Genomic DNA, 16,151 nt, shown 5'->3' with positions numbered 1-16,151 from the left:
AATTATGGATGTGGGCACGTGTGTGTGTGACCCCACCACGCTCCCCCCCTCTTTTGGCACGCGATAGCAAAAAGGTTAGCCATCAGTGCCCTAGGGTTATTACATACGACCTGGGGCCTGTAACTTGTGTCACTATCCCAAGGAGCCATAGTGGAGGGCCTGAGTAATTCCTTGCATAGACAGAGTCCCCTGATTTGAAACTTCTGAGGCCTGGATGGGTTACCCTGGTTGTGTCTGGTGCATATATTGGGTGTAGTTTGTCCAATTTTGTCTTTATGCGTCTTCCCATCAGGAGTTCAGCTGGGCTTAGATTAGTGTCTGGGCAAGGGGTGGCATGTTGCATTAAGAGGTATTTAGAAATTTTAGAGTTCCAGTCTCCCAACCCCATCCTTGCCAGAGCCTCCTTTACAGAGCGCACAGCTCTTTCAGCTCGGCCATTTGTAGCTGGAAAAAAAGGGGCTGTGAGTGAATGTTTGATGCCCAGCCCTGCAAGGAAAAGTTCGAAAGGTGCCGATACTAGTTGGGGACCGTTATCTGAAACCAAGCAATCTGGTATGCCATGTGTTGCAAAGAGGTTCTCCATTTTCCGTGATCTCTATTGATCTACTATTGAGCAAGGTACCATATATACGGTACCTGTGCATTTTGTTTTTCTTGCCTAAATGTAGAACCTTGCTTTTTTCACCATTGAATTTCATTTTGTTAGATATCGCCCAATGTTCATGGTTCTTGACGATCCTTCTGTATCTTAAGCCTCTTAAGATCTGTATCTTAAGATCCTTCTGTATCTTCTGTATCTTATATGTTTGCTATAAAATGGTGAGTGTGGCTCGTCACGAAAGGATCTTATGGGTGTCATTAGTCAACAAATGCCTGATATTATGGGTATTGTTAGCTACAAAGTGTCTGGGATTGTGGGGGGGTCATTAGTCAGAAAATGGCTGATTCTGTGGGTGTCATTTGTTATAAAATGGCTGCCATTGGAGGTGCGGCTGATTGCTAAGCATTTATTAATGACAAGTAAATTGGGAAAGTGTCAATCCTTCTGAAGAACCAATGTTCAAATCTGCAACATAATACTTAATGGAGAATGTTTGTGGCATAGTTAGGATCTCCTTCACAGCATGTTTTCAGGTAGAATTTAGAAGACTCTTTTTCTGGGATGCATTAAATGGGATTTCCACACCAATACTGAGTTAGACTCGTGGCCTAATTCAGTATTTTACAACCTTGGTAACACCACAATGTAGGGACCTCAATGTTAGAATTCCCCAGCCATTATGCAAATTCTGGTCTAAATAACCACTTATAGTTTTGTAATGTTGTTTACTCTTGCTGTATTTTTTTTTGTTTTTTGGACAAATAAAGAGATGGTGCAATGTGGAGCTAGAAAATAGCGCTATGTATCATATGAGGAGTATAGAAATGTTTGGATTTCTATATATCAACTTCTACTAGTCTATTTGAAAGAGCATTTTTCCAAGCTTTAAGTTTGAAACATCCAGAGAAAACCATGTGTTCATAACCACCTTATATATTCTTTTTTATTTATTTTTTTTAATGTTCAAAACTACCGGTGATCTTTATTTTCCTGCTCCTTACAACAGTAAAAATGCCTGTCATTGCCACATGGATAGTGGTGGGTTGCCCCCGGTTCAGACCGGTTTGCAAGAACTGGTAGTAAAACCAGCGGGAGGCCCCACCCATCGCCCCAGATGTTGTTATCAGCGATCTGCACATGCGCAGAAGCAAGGTGCATGCGCAGAAGCAAGACGCATGTGCAGAAGCAAGGCGCACACGCTCATTTCACTCTCACATGCGCGCGATCTCGTTGTGAACCGGTGGTAAAGGTAAGTAGAACCCACCCCTGCACAGGAAGGATACTGTGCCTGGGCTGTGCCTCTAATGTAAATGAAGCGGGCTCTGATAGATGACCACTGGATAACTTTCTATTCACTCTATTCTAAAAAGCAATGCATCCGGTTGGAAAAAGTACAAACTCAGCCAAAATCCTTTTGGTTCCTCTAGGAGGCCTCTAAGTTGTCAGAAGAAAGGAACATTCTAATGACATACAGCTTAAAGGTTGGTTAGGTCAAGGGGATCCACATGAGTTAAAAGTTGTCTATCGTCAGAAGATGATTTGAATCTATGCTTCAGTAATCTACAAAAAGAATTATAACTGTTTTGCAAAGAAACTCAGTAATTAGGAAATGTCAATTAAAAATGACAAATGTATATGACCATATGAATTGCTGAGTTAACAGAATCCTTTGTCTAGAAGGGTATAAAGCCATTGTACCTAATTTCTGTCTTTGTTCAACGCTTCATGTACAGAGCTTTGAACCTATTGCGCAATATATAAAATTTGTCTCTGATTAATCTAAAAGTTGTGTTTGTCTTATTAAATCCACAACACCTCTGCTTCAAAAGTGAAAATGGAAAAAGAAAAACTTGTGATTTCTGACATAACCAGGGGTGGGCTTCAAAAATTTTAGCAAGGGGTTCTCTGCCCGGTTGATGGGTGGGCGTAGCCATGGTGGGCATGGCCTAATCGGCCTCCTGCATCATGGCAGCGGTGGGGGTGTGTGGAGTTTTGCCCTCCCCAGGTTTCGGAGGCTTTCCTTGAGCCTCTGGGAGGGCGAAAATGGCTTCCCCAGGTTCTGAAGCCCCTCTGGAGTTCTGGAACCTCCGGTAGGCCCATTTTTCACCCTCCCTGAGCCTCTGTGCGCACCCTGCACTTGCCTGCATCCAAAATGGGCTGCATGGGGACTCCTGGGAGGGGCGGGACGGGAAGGGCCACCCAGGAGTGGGATTTTGGGGTTCTCCAAACTGCACAGAATCTTAGCTAGAGGTTCTCCCAAACCCCTGTGAATCCCCAGCAGCCCACCCCTGGAAATAATCACTGCAAAGATAGTTTCTTTTATTGAATATTTTTAATATTTCCTTGAGCAGAAAAGTAATTGCTGTTCTTTGTAATTTCTGATGAAGGAGGGAAGGGAGGGAGGGAGGGAGGGAGGGAGGGAGGGGAAGGTTTCCTCTGAATTAAGCTTTCAGTGTTATACATCACTCTTTGTTCAAGGGCTTTTATCCCTTGGTGGGAAGTTGAAGACCTGGGACATCTATTGCGACATCTCCTGGGCATTTAGATGATCTTGAAAATCCTTTGGGGAAAGGAGGGATGGTTTGCACGATTTGCCTGAATGAGTAAGGAGATTGGCGTTTCTAATAAGACAAAAGATACAGAAAAGTTGCTTAGGCAGTTGACCATAACTGGATTATAGATTATGCTTACTTATTTCATGAAATGTTCAAGGAAGCTGGTGTTCATAACTTCTGCTCTCCGGATGCGGCAATGGTAGACCTTTCCAACTGTACTTCCTCATAGGTAGGATCTTAGTTATTGTCAGTCTTACAAGATGGATGGACAGGAAACACGTCCAGATGAGCTAATTCTACTTTGCTCTAAGGCTACGTTAAGATAAATGTGCTAATCTGAAAATACCTATCTGCCAAATCTCCCGTATCCTTTACAGTTCAAGAAACTAGGGAGAGTCCCTACTAAACCTCTTTCTCCATCCATTATGCAGCTGCTGGCTATCTGTTCTTTAAGAAGCATCTCTTTGCGCCATCTCCCAAGGTCTTTCCCATATAACATTACAATTTTCTCTGAATGTATTTCTCTACCTATTTATTTATTTATTTATTTATTTTATTTTATTTAAATTTGTATACCGCCCTTCTCCTAGTGGACTCAGGGCGGTGAACAGCCAGAACTAAAACACATGCAGATACAAAATTTAAAATTGTTAAAAGAATTATATGACTGGCCCAATTTAAAACAGTTCAATTTAAAACCCCATGACAATTTAAAACTAAAAACTAAAAAGACTAAAAAAAAAGGGGGGGGTTTCACGCCAGCCCTGCTTGATGGAAAAGAAAAGTTTTCAGGGCATGGCGAAAGACCTGGAGATCCGATATCCTTCGTATCTCCGGGGGCAAATCGTTCCAGAGGGCAGGAGCTGCCACAGAGAAGGCCCTCCCCCTGGGGGTCGCCAGCCGACATTTAATTGGGCGGGGGGATGTTGTTCAATTCCATGTCATTTTATTACTGTATTTTAAGAGTTATAAGTTGCCTCACTCCAGAGGCTTTAGACAGAATCTAAAATTGTAATATAATAAAGATTATTAATAACAGTTTTTCCCCGAACGCCATCACTCTGCTAAACAAATAATTCCCTCAACACTGTTAAACTATTCACTAAGTCTGCATTACTACTGTATTACTATTAATATTCTCATTGTTCCTATCACCCATCTCCTCCCACTTATGACTGTATGACTGTAAATTGTTGCTGTATCCTTACGATTTATATTGATTGTTTCCTAGTATGATTTGATTGCTTATTTGTACTCTATGACTATCATTAAGTGTTGTACCTTATGATTCTCAACGAACGTATCTTTTCTTTTTATGTACACTGAGAGCATATGCATCAAAGACAAATTCCTTGAGGAATGGACATTAAAAGTTGTGCATTTGGCGGAAATGGCAAAAATTTCATCATATCTTAAAGACCATTCAAATGAGAGATATATATTGGAATGGAGAAGATGGATTGATTATATTCAGAAGAAATATCCGAATAAGAATATTCATATAGCTTATGAATGAAATAATTTTAAGTAGTTTATGTTTGTTTGTTTTTTTGAGTTATAAGGAGTTAAGGACCTAGGGAGAATATGAAATGTAATAATTTGTTAGCATATTTTAGTTTTTGATTTGTGAATGCTATACCCTGTGCTTGTTCTGGGAAGTCTAGGGAGGGGGGTGGGGGGGGGAGGGAGGGGAAGGAAGGGTGGGGGGGGGGGTGAAAATGTTTGTATTTCTTATAAAACTTTTCAATTAAAAAAAAAGACAAATTCCTTGTGTGTCCAATCACACTTGGCTAATAAAGAATTCCTATTCTATTCCTAACTCACAACAAACTTATTCAGCACAACTTTGCCTCATTAATCAAACCACATCTTAACCAATGATGTAATGAGTTATTATTTGACTGAAAAATCTGTTGGTTTGTTGGACGAAGCCTGGTCAATGCATTTTAGAATGTAAACTATGCTCAACAACCCAGGAATGAATATTTTCTGCAGATCATAGCTGTTTGAGGAACTTACCGGACGTGGGAATAAATCGCATTTTACTTCGACAATTTCCTGAAATTGCTTCCCTTTGTTTATCACAGAGCCTTTGCATAGACCTCTCTCCTAGAGCAAAAGAGAAAGTTTTCATCAACAAAAACCAAGAAATTTAATCTGCCAAGATTTGAAATATGCAGTTGGATAGCAGTAGATGTGGTTGTTCAGACGTTCTCTATCAAAGGGAATTCTCCATTTTTCCCTGTGGTTGGCATGCCAATTCTCCTCCTTAAAATGATGGCTTCTTGTCAGTATGAGAGTTCATGAATTGGGATAGACATGGTACCAGGTCAGCCAATGGGGAATTTCTGGATTCTGAGTTCTGGTTCTGGCTTCTGCTGTATGGTATTGTATATACAGAAGTTTCTTATATAAATGAATCCTGCTGAATTATTTACTTGTGTGCTGGTTGAATTGCTGCAAATTCTAATACTTCTGTGGTCCCATTAGAGTGGATGGAGCCTCCATTGGGAAAGCTGAATTCCTGAGCTATGCTTCTTAGAATTTTAAATTCTTTCTTTTCAACCATTCTATGGATTTCCTGAAGCAGATTTTCCAGAACAGGAAATGCGTTTTGGTGTTCCAGATATGAATGTTGTTAATTTAAGGATTATATTCCTATAGTTATATACTCCGTGATCATTGGAGAATTCTCCTGCAAAATTTTGGAAATTGATAACTAACCTTTGTGGTTCATAAGTTGGTTTGGAAAATAATAAATGACTAAGCTTGAATTCAGATACAAACTAACTGGAACAACCTTTTTCTTTCAGTTGTTAAGTGAGGTCCATCATTTAAGGTTGGAGAGCCAGTTTTCTGAGATGATAAGAAGATTCCAGGCAGGAATGTTTGGTTTAGATTAGAAGACTACCAAACTCCATTCTAACCTAATTCTATGCCTCCTTTCCATTTCTAGAAGGTGGACCAGAGGTGGGTTTCAGCAGGTTCTGACCAGTTCTGGAGAACCCGTAGTGGAAATTTTGAGTAGTTCGGAGAACTGGTAAATACCACCTCTGACTGGCCCTGTCCCCATCTATTCGCTGCCTCCCAAGTCCCAGCTGATTGGGAGGAAATGGGGATTTTGTAGTAACCTTCCCCTGGAGTGAGGAGGGAATGGAGATTTTACAGTATCCTTCCCCTGCCATGCCCACCAAGCCACACCCATCAAGCCATGCCACGCCCACCAAGCCACACCCACAGAACCGGTAGTAAAAAAATTTGAAACCCACCACTGAGGTGGACATTTTAGATTATGTCCTCAGGTTGAATGATAAAAGTGTGATCTGGAAGTAGATTTACATATTAACCTTTTCTGCTGCTTTGAGGTGGGATGATTACTATGCATTCATTTATTTATTAAATTTATATTCTGCCCATCTCAGTGACCTGAGAAAATCTGGCATCTTAAAACAGGATAAAAACATAAGTATAAAACTTTGAAAACTGTTAATTCAAAATCAGCAGCAATGAAATAAAAGTTAAACGGTAATAGTAAGTGGTGGAATTTCACCTCTCTCCAGTCAACTACCATTGGTTATTACTTATTACTCTTATTTGTTTCTAGATCTATATAGCTAATATAGCTGATATTAGCATCTGTCTCCCAGTTGTTCTTGATTTATAAAGATAGCTTCATTCAACCGCAACAATACACAATACACAAGCACACAATAGATACAAACTCAAGGTAAACTGCTCCAAACTCGATTGCAGGAAATATGACTTCAGTAATAGAGTGGTCAATGCCTGGAATGCACTAGCTGACTCTGTGGTTTCTTCCCCAAACCCCCAAAACTTTAAGCTTAGACTGTCTACTGTTGACCTCACCCCATTCCTAAGAGGTCTGTAAGGGGCGTGCATAAGCATACCAACCACCTATTGTCCTTGTCCTACTGTCCCCCATTTATTCGTACCCATTTCCTGTATTCATAATCATGTTTATACTTATATCTGTTACCTTAAACATGCTTGACAAATAAATAAAATAAAAATAAATAAATAGAATTCTAAACAGGCGAGCAAAACCCAACTCCTGTATTCACTTAAGAATTTATGTCCAAACTAATGAGCTTTTGTGTGAGTTTTCCTTTCTTATCCTTTTGCGTCCCCTGGGACTTTGAGAACATAGAGACTACATGGCGGTGCAGAGGGAGAAAAAGAGAAATGATGAAGGTGCAGAAGATGAATTTTGGGAGAGAGAGGGAGGGAGGGAGAGAGAGAGAGAAAGACAGAAAGAGAGAGAGACAGAGAGACAGACAGACAGAGAGACAGACAGACAGACAGACAGACAGAGAGAGACAGAGAGAGAGAGAGAGAGAGAGAGAGAGAGAGAGAGAGAGAGCTGTGTTACCTTTACTGCTAAGGAACGTGGGTGGTTAAGAACACAATGGAAAAGAGAAATTTGCAACCTTGTTGAGTACTGTAAATAGTATGTCATTTGTTAATATAATATAATATTAATAGGTATATGAATTTGCATAGAATGCACTTAATATATTAGGGATGTATTGTTTGTGTAATAAATCTACCTCTTGTTTATACGAGAAAAGAAAATAAGCATTCAGCCTTCCACAATGCAATGGCCAAACTAATAACCTTATAACATGACATAATGGGGTAGCTTGATTTATACAGCAAACTAAGATAATTTCTATGTTCCAACAGACTGTCCAATCCGGCAAATTTAAATGTTGTATAAATGCAGCCATTGAGTCCGGCAGATATGAATGAATAAAGGACATGATTCTGTATGAGCAGTTGAAAATTTGGTTCTTGAGAAGGAATGCATTGAGCCATGATGTCGGATTAGGTTTTATGTAATGTTGTGAATACTTACTGCAGCTTCAGATGGGAGGAGAGGGCACTGAGTGATGTCAGACACAGGTGGACTTTTGCGACAGGAAGTCTCCCGGATGGTGTATTCTACGTAGTAGGAAGGACCTACAACCCACTGTAGAAAGTCATAAACTGTTAGAGTGGGTCACATTCTCTGCAGGAAGTGCCCTCATAATTTAGGTGCCATGCCAATCTTTATCAGCCTGATGCCTTCCAGAATAGTCCCCATAATTCTCAGCACTAGGTCCTGGAGAATTGGTAGGACATTGTTAAGTGTCCTCACTAATAAAAGAATATTAATCAAATTGAATGTCACATTGTCCAAAGATCAGAGACCCATCCATATGGGAAACTGGATGCTCCAGAGAAGCCCTCTGGCAGATAAAAATTAAAATCATCTTTACATCAGATTCCCTGCAGACTTTGTGAATCTGTCTATGCACTTTCTTTGGCAATAATGTAGACATAAATTATCCTCTTTTGCAGTGGTGGGATTCAGCCGGTTCGGGCCGGTTCGGGTGAAGCGGTAGTTAAATTGTTGGCTGGCCCCTCCCCTCCCTGCCCCGCCCCTTCCAGGAGTCCCCACATGCCCCATTTTGACTCCTAGGTAAGTGCAGGGAGGCCTCCTAGGCACAAAACAGGGCACGGGAGGGCAGCGCGCCTCCCCCTGCGGCCTGCTTTCACTCCCAGGAGTCTTCAGGGAGGCTTCCTAGGCCCAAAATGGGGTGTGGGGGGAGCACAGCGCATCCCCCCCCGTGGCCCATTTTTGCTCCCAGGGGGTTGCAGGAGGTGCTGCCTGTCACACCCCCTGGCCATACCCACCAAGTCACGCCCATGGAACTAGTAGTAAAAATTGTTTGAATCCCACCACTGCTCTTCTGGGATTATTTCTATTATCTTTTTTAATTTCTACATTTGGCATGTAGCAATTCTCATACAAATCAAAGCTACAGGATTAAGGTTTTGCTCAAAAATACTCCACTTCAACCTTACCTGTAACTTTCCTTTGGTGACATCGACAAGGCCAAAATAATAATTGCGGCCACTTTCAGCATTGAATTTGGCCAGGGTCTTTTTTGCTATCTTCTGAAAACTGTCTTCGGAAGGATTTCCAGGTTGTGGACAGTCGGGGCAAAAGCGTGAATTAACAGAACTAGAAACTTTAGAAAAGCAAAGAAGTATTATTTAAAATGGTGAGGCGATACATTTGAATTTGAGCTTGTACATTTAAATGAAGCGAAATACAGAAACCTTGGATCAGCCTGAAAATAAGCCATCTCTCTCAAACCTGTATCTAGTGAGGATCACAGCATTACTACTGTAATGCTCTCTACATGGGGCTCCCCTTGAGGAGCACCCGGAGGCTCCAACTGGGGCAGAGTGCAGCCGTGCGGGTGGTTATGGGAGCAATGGGGCATTCCCATGTAATACCTCTCCTGCGTGAGCTGCACTGGCTCCCGGTGGTCTTCCGGGTCTTCCGGGTGCGCTTCAAGGTTTTGGTTACCACCTTTAGAGCGCTCCATGGCTTAGGACCTGGGTACTTATGGGACTGCCTGCTGCCACCAGTAGCCTCTCACTGGCCAGTACACTCTCATAGAGAGGGGCTCCTCAGGGTGCCATCGGCCAAACAGTGTCGACTGGCAGCCCCCAGGGGGAGAGCCTTCTCTGTGGGGGCACCTGCTATCTGGAATGAGCTCCCCCCGGAGATATGGAGGATCCCGGATTTACCACCTTCCGCCGTGCCCTCAAGACCTTTTTATTTCAACAGGCTGGCCTGGCCTAACTTCCCTTTTTAATTGTAAATTTTTAAATTTGTCTTAAAATATTGGGGGTGTTTTAATTTGTCTTGGGCCAAATTATTTAATGGGTTTTTATATTGTCTTTTAAATTTTGTAGTCTGTGTGTTTTATCTCTTTGGCTGTTCACCGCCCTGAGTCCTTCAGGAGTAGGGCGGTATATAAATCTAATAAAGTGAAATGAAAATGAAATAGTTGTTTAGCAACCTGACACAACAGTCAACAGCAGGGAACCAGTGAAGTCTGTCATTGTAAGAGGGAACAAATCTGAAGGTGGGAACCAATAGAAGAGGATATCTATAGCTCAGGGTGGGACTGTGAAGTCCTTGGTGCTCTCTAAGCTTGGTGGTTTTGCTTGAAGAGGATTCATTACCCAAAACCTCTTCTGCCTCCAGCATGAGACTGGAATCCCCAACTATAAATTCAATTTGGATTTCCCCCCACCCTTCCATTTATTCATGCCTGATTCTTGGAGGCAGCCTGGACCACTCAAAATTTCCGCTACCGGTTCTCCAGAACTGGTCAGAACCTGCTGAAACCCACCTCTGGTTTGCTCAGAAATGTAGGCATTAAGATTGTGTAAGAGATCAATATAGAAGTGGTTTGAACCGTTCAGTGGTGTCGAACTCTTGGCGACTTTATAGGCTCTCAATGCTATACTGTCAAACGAAGATCAATATAAATGCACTCAGAAAAAACTGGGTAAAAATGAATAAACTTGCAACAAAAATATATACAGTAGAAAAGGAAACGGGACCAAATAGCACCTGTGGTTGAGAAACAGACCAAAATGAAACTACAGATGTAGTCTTAAGATACCCTGAAGAATGAAGCAAGGCTTTAAAATACAATTTTGGGACTTGCATCTATTTGATTTCTGTAGGGAAATCTGTTAAACTGTGACTGAGAGATATATGTGCCCGGATCGATATTTCTTGTAAATCTACATGCAGCAAACATGGAAGATACATACAAGAGCGTAAAGTGCAGCCATGACTGTAAACGAACGAACTCTTTGACTTCCCGTTGTACTGAATTACTGCTTTGCATTGGCCATACATCTGGAGCAAGAGAAAGTAGTTAGTGATAAGGCCACCCAATTATTTTCCCAATGGTGAAAATAATGAAACTGAGACCTTGAAGGAGATGTCAATGTTTTGTTTGACAATGGACTGGGGGGTGGTGGTGAAGGGGGAAGGGCCACCTTCAATACCAAAAACGGGGTCACTTAGAACTGTGATGGCAAACCTATGGCACACGTGCCAGAGGTGGCATGCAGCGCCCTCTCTGATAGCATACAAGCTATTGCCCCAGTTCAGCTCTGCTGCACATGCGTGCGCGTGCCTCCCACCAGCCAGCTGGTCTTCAGGTCTCTGCCATGCATATGCGGGGGCTGTGTGCGCATGCAGGGGGTGCGTACGGGGGCTGCGCATGTATGCGGGGCCCCGGGATGCATGCGTGGGGGCGGGGCACATGCGGAAGCTGCGCGCGCATGCATGGAGGCCGCGTGTGATGGCGTGTTATGTGTGGGAGGCTGTCCGTGTATGCATGGGGCGGAGCGCATGCACAGGGGATGGGGCACATGTGCAGGGGGTGTGGCACATGCATGGTGACCGCCCATACATGCGTGGGGGGTGGGGCACATGCACGGGGGTGCATGCACATTGCATTTTGTGGGTTTGGGTGCATGCACATGCTTTGGGCACTCGGTTAGCCATCACTGACTTAAAAGATAGCCGAGAACTGCTTCCTCTCCTTCCAGGGTACAGACATGGAAGAACGAATTTACGTTGGAGGAAGGAAATTCAGATTGATTATTCAGAGAACCTTCCCATGTGTAAGAGCCAGTGGGACAGCAGGACAGGCAAGAGAAATTATGAGATCTCTCTGTCCCTAAATAGGTTTACCTTACCACCAGGTGCTCTGAGAGCCCTCGGTCAGGAAGGCTGTCCCTTGAGTTCGTGCTGTGAGTGGAGGTTGGATCCCTTCGTCTCCCTCCCTTCCAATGCCATTCCAACTTCACGAGTACAATGCCATTGAATTGAAATAGCACTTCAGTGCAGGGAATTATCCTCAGCACAGACATGCCAAGGAGCCGGTGGCAAGATGGGAGAAGTGGTGAGGGCTATTGTGACGAGAGAGATTTGTTGCAACAGGGCAAGTGAGTAGAGTGACTCCTTCCGCCTCTTTTGTAAACCAGTTCAAAACTCAGATTCGACTTCCTTCCAAACCCCGTTGGTAGTTCTTTGAGTAAATACATCGATTACTTACTGTTCCCTGTTCACTTCTAAATTTGCATTCTTTCCACTTTTTCCCGCTTTGGATACGGCATTCGGTTTCTAAGACGTCCAAGGTGAGGTAGAAAAGAGAATCACCATTTTTCTATGGACAGACAAAGAAAAACTCCTGAAAAGCCGAATCAGGGTGTCAATCACCTTAAGCACATTTAGATGGAAATAAATTAACATTCAAATCACCATTAGGAAAAAAAAGGAAAAAAAAGGACAGGAGGTCAGCCGATTTTTCACTTGATGTCAAGAAGCCAGCTGTGCTCTCGGTTGAGTCCAGCAGCTTCCTTGAAAAGGACAAGGGGTCCAAGTAATTTTATTTATTTATTTATTTATTCCATTGGTATGGCATCCATCTAGCTTTCCAAGTAATGCAGGCATTGTGATCCAAGACTAATGACTTAAAAAAAAAAAACTGTTTAGCCATCTTGTGCACATGTCAAAAACATTTGCAATTCTGCTGGGATGCTGCAATACCACCACTTAATCTTTGATTTATTTATTTATTTATTGGTTCGATTTATATGCCACCCTTCTCCGGAGACTCAGGGCGGCTTACAATACGTTAAGCAATAGCCTTCATACTTTTGTATATACCTGCTTATTAGGGCTTTCGGCCCCCCCAAGCGGTGTTCTTTTTTATACAAAGTCAGTTTATTGCCCCCACAATCCGGGTCCTCATTTTACCTACCTCGGAAGGATGGAAGGCTGAGTCAACCTTGAGCCTGGTGAGATTTGAACTCGCAGCAATTGCAGGCAGCTGGCAGCTAAGTGCTACTTAACAGCACTTTAGTCCGCTGCACCACCAAGGCTCCTTGATAAAGAGGAAGAGAACTTCTAGGCCTCAGGATGAATCTCCCAGTATTTTAATGTTACAATGGATAGCAACTACTACATCGAGAATAAACTGGTTACTTTGGTGTGCAAAGAACAGGTCGTATAATGTGGATGCCTTTCAAGCTTTTTCTTTTCATCGTCCCTTGTTTAAATTTCCGCTCTCTGAATTTAGAACACCAATCGCATCTTTGAAAATATATAAACCCTAAGCTCTGTTCAGTTGGAGAGTTGGACAGAAAAAGACTATATAGCAGTGATGGCTAACCTTTTTGCCATCGTGTGCCAAAAGCAGGGGGAGCGTAGGGGGTTGCACACACCCATAATTCAATTCAGCCTGCCCCTCCATGCATGCGCGTGACACCCCCCCGCCCCGGCGTGACCCCCGCTTTTGGCACATGACGGCACCTACAACTTCTGGAGGCAAGTCATTCCACTGATTAATTATTCTAAGATCTAGGTTACTTCTCTCCTTGATTAGTTTCCATCCGTTGCTACTTGTTCTGCCTTCAGGTGTTTTGGAGAATAGGTTGACCCCCCCCTTCTTTGTGGCAGCCCCTTAGATATTGGGACATTGCTATCATGTCACCCCTAGTCCATCTCTTCATTAGACTAGACATATCCAATATTCCTGCAACCATTCTTCATATGTTTTCGCCTCCATCTTCTTTATTGCTCTTCTCGCAGTAAAGCTGTCCCTGCATCTAGTATGTAGGACGAACAAAAACTTCCCACTTACTCTCATTTTATCAGGGCTACCAAATCTAAGCTATATCTCTTGGGTGCCATCAAGTGATTTTTGCAAAGTTTTTTTCCCCCCTGCCAAGATACATAAGTGCTTCCATAATCTGACAGCAGAATAGCTGGTTTTGAATGGAAGGAAAGGAAAAACTCAGCAGAAGGCGGAGATCTTACCTGGGGTAGTTCATGGACATCGAAAATACGCTGGAGGCCAAGAACATAGCCTTTTTTCCGATTGGAATTGACTTCGTTAAGGGCCACTTCTGCAGCATCCTTTACCACCAAAGAATTGCAAGACGGGTAAACAAAGGAAGCTGTCGAGGCAGCCAACGTATGAACTATCTGTATCCCAATTAAGAATGAAATATAAAGAACCATTTTGGACATTTTTGCAGAATCAGGGAAGGCAGAAACTGGAACTATGCTGAGAAGAGCCAGGTTCTGAAAGAGCCTTGTCCATCTCCCTCTATATATACTTTGATATTAATCAATAGCTAATATTTATTCTTCTACTATAAAGATATGGTGGACCACACCTTTAGGCTTCATTCTGTGACTTAAAGAGTGTATCTTGGCAGGGAAATTTTCATCTGCGGTCATATTCTTGGATTCAAACCAGTTACACTGCAGAAAGAACCCTGCCTTCTTTCCTTGGAAAAGTGTCACTAATGTATAATAATTTATACTGTGAGTATTGTTGATGGTAAAATAACCTTGTGGGTGTGGCTGGTCAGAAAATGGCTCATACATTCACTGCAAAATGTCTGACACTGTGAGTGTGTGTCATGGCTATATATATATGCAAAAAATTAAAATCTCGGGTGTTTTCCCGCGGCATTATAAATAAGTTGGTTAAAATATTTAAAATCCTGGTTAAAATCCCAGCTTAAAATTTTCTAAAAATCCTTACAGCCCTGCACACCCGCAAAAACTTAAGAAGACATATATATATATATATTCTGAGGTTTTCGCGGGTGTTTATATGTAGGTCTTTGGTTATTCGGTTTTCTCCCACGTAAAATTGGAAGTGTCTTGGCGATGTTTCGACGAAGTCTCATTCGTCATCTTCAGGCTGGTGTTTTCGGCTTCTAGGATTGCTCCTAGAAGCACGAAGCCGAAAACACCAGCCTGAAGATGATGAATGAGACTTCGTCGAAACGTCGCCAAGACACTTCCAATTTTACGTGGGAGAAAACCCGAATAACCAAAGACCTACATATATATATATATATATATACTCTCAAACCAAGTGCATGCTGGGAAACCAGACTCCATTTTCCTTTAGCATTTGGAGAAGGCAGAAGCACAAAGAAGAATCCATCTTAATCTGTGGCACATGGTCATCCAAGAACAAATCCACATCCCACACACAGAGCATTGCTGGTGAGATTTAAATTGCTTGTATTTATTCATTGTTATGTTTAGCAGTAACTCAATATGGTCTGTCTTATTTTTGGTTCTCATTGTATGTATCCCTATTTTCCTCAGTTTCACCATATCTTGTTCTTTCAATAAAATATTCAGATCTATGCACGCAGTCTGTTTTATTGGAGCAGGGGTCTCCAACCTTTTGGACTTCAGGGACCACTAAATTCATAATTTTAAATCCCGTGGACCACTAATATGATCTGCCTAATGACTGGCTGGGTGGGCGTGGCTAGGTGGTCATGTGACTGGGTGGGTGTTGCCAACTTGATGTCACTCACATTGAGGGGCGCCTCGCCGGTCTCTACTCACCCCTCCCCTCCTATCCACTCCTCGCCTGCTCGCCCGGGCTCCTTAGGGCCCCAACAGGAAGCAGTTGTTGGAGCTAAGCAGCCACCATGAGAAAGAGTTGGCAAAACAGCTGGCTCAGTTCAAATTGGATCTGACCAAGAAGGAGGCTCAGCAGAAGCACCTCTCTGAGGACTACGAGCCTGGGCTTTCCAAGCAGAGGGAAGACTTGCGGGAGTGCAAGGCCAGGTACCGGCGCCTGGAGGCTCAGTGGGCTGAGATGGTCAGCCAGTTCCAGGCCATGATGCAGTCCCACTGGAACAAGGCCCTTCGGCTCTTTGCCACCAGTGACACTTCCCTCCAGCCTTCGCCCAAAGCCAAGTTGGAATTTCTGCCCCCCTCCGACCCACACAAAAAGACCCCAAAGGGGGAGACTTTCTGCAGCAACACAAGCACGTATTCGGCCCAGGGGCCGTAGTTTGAGGACCCCCGATTTGGTGCAATATTAAAAATACAAATAATTTTTCTGCGGACCACCAAAATTTTCTCACAGACCACCAGTGGTTCACGGACCACCAGTTGGTGACCATTGTATTGGAGGATAGGTGGGTTTAGCTGCATATGGAGCTGCACATAGACTAACATGTAGTCAGGACAGAACTGTGTGGTTAGTCACAAGACATGCATTGATGTGAAGACTAACTGGGAAAGTGTTCTCTCTCTCTCTCTCTCTCTCTCTCTCTCTCTC

The 16,151-nt window shown here is 42.9% G+C and overlaps 1 protein-coding gene across 1 annotated transcript; it reads right to left on the bottom strand.

The window, feature by feature from the left end:
* Positions 1-2,969: 2,969 nt before the first annotated feature.
* Positions 2,970-14,077, bottom strand: LOC139318670 (fetuin-B-like). Its single transcript, XM_070946245.1, has 7 exons — positions 13,865-14,077; positions 12,099-12,209; positions 10,801-10,888; positions 9,025-9,191; positions 8,033-8,146; positions 5,176-5,265; positions 2,970-3,222 (listed from the first exon to the last, which is right to left on the bottom strand). The coding sequence occupies exons 1-7, from the start codon at positions 14,075-14,077 to the stop codon at positions 3,085-3,087; spliced, it is 921 nt and encodes a 306-aa protein (XP_070802346.1). The 3' UTR covers positions 2,970-3,084.
* Positions 14,078-16,151: the final 2,074 nt, after the last annotated feature.

This window comes from Pituophis catenifer, unplaced genomic scaffold (assembly GCF_029215685.1).
Source record: "Pituophis catenifer annectens isolate HBS135680 unplaced genomic scaffold, rPitCat1.0.hap2 SCAF_6, whole genome shotgun sequence".
In the NCBI taxonomy this organism is placed as follows: domain Eukaryota; kingdom Metazoa; phylum Chordata; class Lepidosauria; order Squamata; family Colubridae; genus Pituophis; species Pituophis catenifer.
The sequence above is the reverse complement of the archived record's forward strand: the minus strand, read 5'-3'. Positions and strand labels throughout refer to the sequence as shown.

Excerpts from the sequence above, each read along its gene's own strand:
- LOC139318670 (XM_070946245.1), bottom strand. The coding sequence starts at position 14,077 with ATGTCCAAAATGGTTCTTTATATTTCATTCTTAATTGGGATACAGATA. Across the intron at positions 12,210-13,864 it reads ATGTCCATGAACTACCCCAG|AAAAATGGTGATTCTCTTTT; the intron begins GTAAGATCTCCG and ends GTCTGTCCATAG. Across the intron at positions 9,192-10,800 it reads TGGCTGCACTTTACGCTCTT|TTTCTAGTTCTGTTAATTCA; the intron begins GTATGTATCTTC and ends GCTTTTCTAAAG.